This window comes from Limulus polyphemus, unplaced genomic scaffold (genome assembly GCF_000517525.1).
Source record: "Limulus polyphemus unplaced genomic scaffold, Limulus_polyphemus-2.1.2 Scaffold573, whole genome shotgun sequence".
NCBI classification, from domain to species: domain Eukaryota; kingdom Metazoa; phylum Arthropoda; class Merostomata; order Xiphosura; family Limulidae; genus Limulus; species Limulus polyphemus.
Window position 1 is genome coordinate 42,227 of NW_013666183.1, and position 7,880 is coordinate 50,106.

Sequence of the window (7,880 nt, forward strand, 5' to 3'; positions counted from 1 at the left end):
AGGTTTTCAATAGAAGTACATTGTTAGGTAGAACAGGTTTTCAATAGAAGTACATTGTTAGGTAGAACAGGTTTTCAATAGAAGTACATTGTTAGGTAGAACAGGTTTTCAATAGAAGTACATTGTTAGGTAGAACAAGTTTTCAATAGAAGTACATTGTTAAGTAGAACAGTTTCTTACTATAAGTATGTTGTAAGAATATTTTTTTTTTTTACTTTTGCTTTAATCATACACCGTATCCATTCATAATGATTACTTTTGCTTTTTTAGTGACACCTGATCCATTCAGTGCTGGAGGTGCCAATCAAGTTTCATCTGGTTCTGATTTAAAGGTTAGCAAGGTATTAAAAAGTACACTGTCATTTTAACTTTTGTTAAATCTTGTATTTCAGTTGTGAAAAGGCATCTGTATATCAGCAGTACTTTTAAATTCTGCATGCCTAAGTTACATTTTTGTTTCCACATCAAGTCTAAGTGTTGCCTATTGGTCAGTGCATTAGATTGGGGCTCATGGTGCCACTAATTACGTATCATGCTTTTAGTCGTGAATGTGTTATAAGAATAACAGCCAAACCTACTATTTCATTATGAATATCTGCTTCAGGTGATAAATACTGCTTACTTGTTAGTTGCCTTCGTTTGATTGTCAGTTCAAATTTATGGATGACTGTGCTTGATTCATAGATGTCTATGACCTGGCCATTTATCCTATTTTGTGTATAAAATGTGCAGTCAGTTAAGTAGGCTTCCACATGAAAGATATACGTTGTCATAACAGACTTATTTTTTGATTCATCATACAAAAGACCTTTACAGATGTGGGAGAATTGGTGGTTAGTCAAAATAGGTGTTTTCCATATCAGTAGGTGAGATCCATATAAACTAAAAATTTAAAACTTGGCTTAAACTTTAAAAATTTAACAATATTGAGAAAACATGAATGAATACAGAGAGCCACAAAATTCTAAGTTATAAAACCAAAAAGCCTAATTCACAATAAAAATTTTATGTTTAATTGGCAATTTCAGATAGCTTTAAAAATATAAGCCAGTGATGGTGGCTGGATATTTGGCATTTATCTTAATGTATTCTTTTTGAAATACTTTTTGCCCCTAGTCTTCTTGTATTTAATATTTAACTGTTCAGAGCGATCAAAATAGCCATAAATAAGTTAAACTATGGAACTACCAAACCAGTTAATATAAAGTATTAATACTGTTTTATCAACTAATACTAAATTTTAACATAATTTGTAAGTTAGACATTATATAACCAATATAAATTTAACAATTAGTTTACTAAATTGTATAAAAACAAGTTACAAAATAAATAAAAATGCATAGATGGGTTTTTTTGTTCTACATTCCTGTTAATTTGTCCATTGCAGCTTGAAACCAGAGATGTGTAAAACAAATAGCATTTCAAATCTGGTTTTTTTTGTTTCCCACAAGTCACTGCCCAATAAACTTTTTGTTGGGGCTAGACAGTGAAAAAAGATAGATCTGAAATTATATTTTTTTTTGCATACATCTGATTTTGAGCTGCAATGGAAAAGTTAAGAGGAATGAGGAAAAAAAAAACATCTACACTTAACTTGTGTTTATAACAGTTTTAGGCCTGTTGGTTTTTCCAATGTTTTGCCAGCTTTTGGTGTTTAAACTATAACTAAATTATAATTTTGATATAATGTATGAAAAATTGTGTTCACCTATGTGCAATGAAGAAAGTGCAATATCTACAGAATTGGATATTTGTCATTAAAAGCCAACTTTCTCAAATTGACTTGACTATACTACGAGCTTCCAACCACCCTGTTAAAAGCCTTACCTTTCTTTATTGGATAAGTGTGTGTTGAAACACAGTATGAAAGCAAATGTTTGTAACACAGTCAATATTTTTAGTTTTGTAAGAAATTGCATCAAAATTCAAATGATGACAAAACACGAAAAACACATGCCAATCAGTGATTGCCTTACCGGCCTACGTTGATCTGACTCATTTTATAAGCTGTACTATTTCCTATAGACCATTTTCCAGATGGTTCTGCTATGATTAGTGTCTGGCGAAAAAGCTTCAGCAGATATTTCCTTTGCAACATCTCAACCAACAATTGGTCCTGTTATCAACGCTATTTTCATGTTTTGAACAACTCGACTTTCAAGATCTACGTATCTACATGTGCCGATGTTTCCATTTACCAACGTTATATTTTACGATCTGTGCAAGAACTCAGCTAACATATGTTTTTGCATATAAAAGCTATCTTCAAGTTTTGTACACCAAAAAACTTTTCAAGAAAAATGAATATTTTAAAAGTTTATTTAAACCCCTGCCATGCTTAAGGTATATAAGACCAAGGTTTTTGAACTCCAGTTCCAATGACACAAACAGATGAGAATGGTGATCCATTCCTCTCTGGATGGGATGCCAGTCCATTGCAGATTAACCCCCAGCTGGCAGCAGGTACTTGTCATATATCTGGGTAGGTGGGAACAAGTGGGATAAAGTGTCTCACTCGGGGACAAAACAGCACAACGCGGGCCAACCTCAAACTCAATAACCATCTGATTATGAGCCCAAAATGCAAAGTCATTGAGCCATACTGCCCCATAAAGTTAAACACCAAGAAAGAATAGTACAACACATGAATAATGTTTTTCTTTGCTTTTCAGGACTGAAATAATATAAACAAGGTATTTGACAGTTGTATTTAATTAACTTTTATTGAAAATCAAGTAAAGTATTCATGCTACAGAAACCATGGCTTGATATTGATCATTGAAAAAGAAAACTCTGATCAAAGATAATACGTAAAGCTTTTTTTTTTAATTGTAGTTGTTGTGTTCCTTTACATCAAAGATGAAGAACTAGATGATAACAATGTGTCTGTTGTGTCCTCTTTTTTTTAGCATTCAGATGTCCACAATGTATAAATTGAAACATATAAAATATTATTCTGGGTTACTCTCTTATAGCAAATTAGAAATAAAATAAAATTGAAAATGGAAACTTAAATACACATACTAGTTGAATTTCTTGATTTTTTTTGTTTTCCTTGAAACATCAATATATATTATCCATATATTTTCTTTTGTAATATAACAAACAAATTTCTGAAAAGCATTTTACTAGAGTTGTTAACATTTTGTTTTTTAGTATCACAGTTTGTATAACAATGTTTTATTATCCCATGGTTATCAAGGTACTTTTACTTTCTAGTTTCCATCTGATCCATTTGGAACCGATCCATTCAATCCCACCCGAGTTGCACCTCCTCGGCCAGAAAGTCCTACCCCAGCACTCCCACCTAAGAAAAGTAAAGCCCCACCTCCAAGACCTGCTCCACCAAAACATTTTGGTGGAGGAGGAAAATCAGGTCCAACTCGAGCAGCGCCTGCCCCACCGCTACCACCTTCTGTACATGACCCTTTCATAGCTGGTTCAGCAAAGTCTTTTTCATCCAACTCTACCAAAATACCCGTACAGACTTTTCAAATAAAAGCATCTTCTCAAGATGCTTTTGAATCTGCTTTTGAAAGCAGTCAATTATCAGAAAGATCTAATGGTGGTGGCCAAGGTGGTTTTGATCCTTTTGGAACATCAGGAATAAATGATCCTTTTGCATCTTCAAATTTCTCCCACCAGGACTTTGCCAACTTTTCAGATTTCGAAAAGTTGAACTAATCTTATTTGCTGTGCACACTTTAAATAAGCAAAAGGTATATAAAGGTGGTATTCAAAGGGAGTGCACGTATCACCATCTTTTTTCTTAGTTGTTGTTATTACTGATTTATTTTGTCATTTGCATTAGCATCCTGTGTATTGCATGAAATTCTCAACTCATTTTAATAATCAAGTCATTGGTGCAATCAAGATACTTACATAACATTTATAACTTACATAATATTTATAACTTCATTAAATGTAATAGATATGGTGATAAGTATGCAACATTTTTACAACTGTGTATGAATGTATTGTAATTTATGTTAATACTGAATTTTTCTTTATCTCATTTCCACTTACTAAACAGTTATTACTTCTTGTGTAACTGTAGTATAAAAATTTCCCTTTTGTTGTAAAATATCTGTATATTGTCGAATATTGCAATGTTAACTTTGGGTTTTTTGTTAAGCATATTTACACTTTTTATAAGAACCATTACATGTTGTGTTTTATTTTTATATGGTTTGATTCAGGTGTTTTTTGGACATATAATGACTTATTGTGGATCTGAGTTTTTATTAGTATTATTCATTTCTAAAATGTGTAATTTTTGTTTCTCTTGCACGGGTCTTATTTTTAATGGGTTACCAAGCAATACACATTTAGACATCCCTTGGACAATTTTCTAATTAAAAATAATAGAGATTTAAATTCCTCATAGAACTCTTTGTTGCCTTTATTAATGTGCTTATTCCTGTTGAGAATAATAATTAGATTAATAAACAAATATCAATATTCGTTTTGTTTTTAAAGTTTAAAGTGATATAATTTTTTCTTTAATAAATCTTTATGGAATATGAAGTAAGTAATAAAACATTAATGTAATTGTTACTGGACCTTTATCATCTGTTACTTCAGTCTTTGAAGAGTGTTAATACATCAAGTGCTTTAAGAAAATATAATCATGGCAGTTTACTCTTAAGGAAGTTGAATAGTTATGTGTATTAAACAGAAAATACCCCTCAAAATCATAAATCATTTGGGTCATTTACTAGTTTTATAGTAGATATTGTGCCAAATACGTTTTTAGTGTGGGCATTACCTGGCTAGCATGACTACTGCGAAGAGGAAATTTGATTATAATGAGGTTGAGAGAATTGTATATCTTTCCTCCTGGAAGTATATACTTAACAAAAGAAAGGAAAAATAAACACGTGGCTACAAGATAATTGTTGAAAAAATTGTCTTTAAAGTTACCCTACCTCTTGTGTGTCTAATAAGGTTCCGAACGTTAGATGCATATGTGTGCATGAATGTGTTAAAAATGAGTATAGGTTTATTACACATTTTACTACACAACATCTTGAGTGAGTGCTCTTCAGTAGTTATACGACTTACGTAAAAAAAGTGTTATATTCTTAATATTTCTTGCTAAGCACACACTTAATGTACGTGTAGTTAAAATAAACAAACAGCATTTTTTTGTTTCCAGTAGAAAAGAATTATGCTTAACAAAAAATCAGTGTGTGTGTAACTTATTATTTTGGTTTAAACCTTTAAGCGCATGTTTCAAAATGTGGTTGATGGAAGTATGTTTAATTTGCCCAAGTTATACTTTGGAAAGATTTTTTTTACATTTTAAGTATTGTATTAATAGCTCTTTTTTTTGAAATACCATTAACAAATAGTAGAATTATTTACAATTACATGACAGAAAATGTTGGATGTCTCCCTTATGTTGACTGCAGACTGTATTAAAAGCACTCAAAGTTACATTATACCTTAAAACACTGTACCTCTCCGAGGCTTTAGAGCCATTTTTGCTTTACAATACGACTTGTAACTAAGTGATACTTTCAGGTGGTGGTTGAAAACTTTGCATGTGGTTTACTACTAATTCTGTCTTTCAAAAAAATGTTTGATGATGCATGTCTTTATGAGAATAAGAAAACTAGTTGTAATTAGATTTCACCATCTCAAGTAAGTTAATAAAGTTTGTTCCTCATAACTTGCAGTTATTGGGTATGCCATAAGCTCATTTGTGTTAAAAGCAATACATTCATATTTAGAATTCCACTGATTTTTGCCTTCCTAGTAGATTTAGGCATTACGGTTGCCTAACTTCACCACATTGATAAAAAGAACTGCTACAATCATTTAAAACAAATCAGTAATGTGAAGTTCATGATTCCATAATATCTGAAGTTTTAAAACTTGAAATCAATTTATTCATTATAATAAAGCTTCCTACTATTTCAATTTCATACAACCAATTGTAAGAGAATAACTATTTTTAATTTGAAAATTGGTGGCATTATTATTGTAATGAATTTTTAATACTTAAATTCTTATCAACCAAATACAAAAAAATAAACTTGGATGTCATGTGAAATCGTAATCATTTGAAATTGTTATCTGCATGACAATCAGTTAACCTCTTACAGTACATATTATGTAAACAACTGAATCGTGAAAGGCCAAAAGATTGCCCGACTTATAAACATTGCCTCTGTTAAAATGATAACCCCTTACAGTACATATTATGTAAACAACTGAATCGTGAAAGGCCAAAAGATTGCCCGACTTATAAACATTGCCTCTGTTAAAATGATAACCCCTTACAGTACATATTATGTAAACAACTGAATCATGAAAGGCTAAGAGATTGCCTGACATATAAACATTGTCTTTGTTAAAATGAATAATGTATACAGGTGTGAATGTCTTAAACATTTTATGTGACTACTTAGTAAGGTGCACGGTGGGTATGATTTTTAAAGCTGTTTTATAGTAATAATAATAAACATGTACTTTATTTAATATTTATAATTTGGTATAAAATTTCCATGCCAGTACTTGGTACTGCCGCTAAAATTATTTGTTATAACCGTGTGCTGATTGAAATTCACCTCTGGATATATACTATTATACATATGCATATGTACAGAAGATAGGACATGTTTTTTTGTGTAGCAGTAGTGTTAATCAGTAAGTGCTGGTTCTCATTGAATTTCAAGATATGTTTAGAAGTTCTTCATTATCATGTATAAACTGGTTTGTCACAAGTGACACTATTAGTGATTGGCTTAACAACTTCTAATCTTTTACGAGTCTTGTGTGAGTATCACAAGTTTGAGGTTTCTAATTATATATGTGATTATGAATATTGAAACAAGAAAGTAAAAAAATAATAATTCATTATAGTCACTTTCAAACACAGACTACTTGGTTAATGCAAATTATTAAGTCCAGAAAATCATATAATTTCAATAAAAAATATTGTTTGCTCTTAGTGACTCGTATGCAGAGCAAGCGGTTTTGAACCTGATTCTTTTTGCTTCACTATTTATCCAAATCTCATATAAATATACAAGTTTTCTGATTTCATTTCTTCTTGGGAACTTGGATTCACATTGTTACTAAAGAAAATCACATTTCGTAGTATTTCTGGCTGAATGTTGAGAAAAAGTTCAAAGCTTCAAGGAGTAAAACTTAGCTTTATTGTGTAATATTTTTATAAACTAGTAGCTCACATTCCATTTTATTTTTGTTGTTCGTGATTTTAACCTTCCAAAGATCATTTTGTATAGGAGCGACTTGTTTTGCATTGTTTACTTATGTTTAAGGTTTTCATTTTAATTGTTGTTATACATGTTATTTAATTATGTGGTTGATTTTAATTTTATAGCCTAAGTGATTATTGTTTTTACAAGTAGTTGATACTTTTTACTAATTTGAGATAAATGACATTCCACTCTCTGATTTGTGTTCATTTACTGGTGTGTGTATATATATTGGTATGGATGTTATTGATCAGGTTAAGACAAAGACAATACATGTACCAGAGAGAGAAAATTGATTCCACTCAATCTCTCCGAAAGGCTCAGTTTTCTTTCGTTTATGTTTTTTTTTAGATATTATTTTTTTATAATTTATATTTTTCATTACATTTGTGAAGTGAAAAAAGGGATGCTCTTCTTAACACCTCAAGAACAAAATGAAAAGCTTTCTATATGTCGTTTCACAGATTGCATTGCAAATGGAAATATGGCATCAGCGGTGAAAGTATGTCCCTGCAAATGTGGGGGGTGGGGCAATTTTTTTTTTCAATACATGTTTGTGACTTCCTCTTACATTATTCACAGTTGCTATTGAAGCTGTGAATATGTAAATGCATGATCAGCTTTTTCTTGTGTGTTACCCATATTGTGATT

General features: G+C 31.0%; 1 protein-coding gene across 5 annotated transcripts in view; it reads left to right on the forward strand.

Moving 5' to 3' along the window:
• LOC106459191 (epidermal growth factor receptor substrate 15-like 1) overlaps nucleotides 1–7,570 on the forward strand; it is a 44,040-nt gene extending 36,470 nt beyond the window's left edge. For 3 of the 5 annotated variants that reach the window (XM_022385623.1, XM_022385627.1, XM_022385624.1), the window contains 2 exons: nucleotides 271–341; nucleotides 3,220–7,570. In XM_022385623.1, the coding sequence (XP_022241331.1) occupies nucleotides 271–341; nucleotides 3,220–3,684 (536 nt within the window). In that variant the 3' untranslated portion in view covers nucleotides 3,685–7,570. The remainder of the gene's footprint in view (nucleotides 1–270; nucleotides 342–3,219) is intronic. The other 2 variants (XM_022385625.1, XM_022385626.1) reach the window with 1 other exon arrangement.
• The last annotated feature ends 310 nt before the right edge of the window (nucleotides 7,571–7,880 follow it).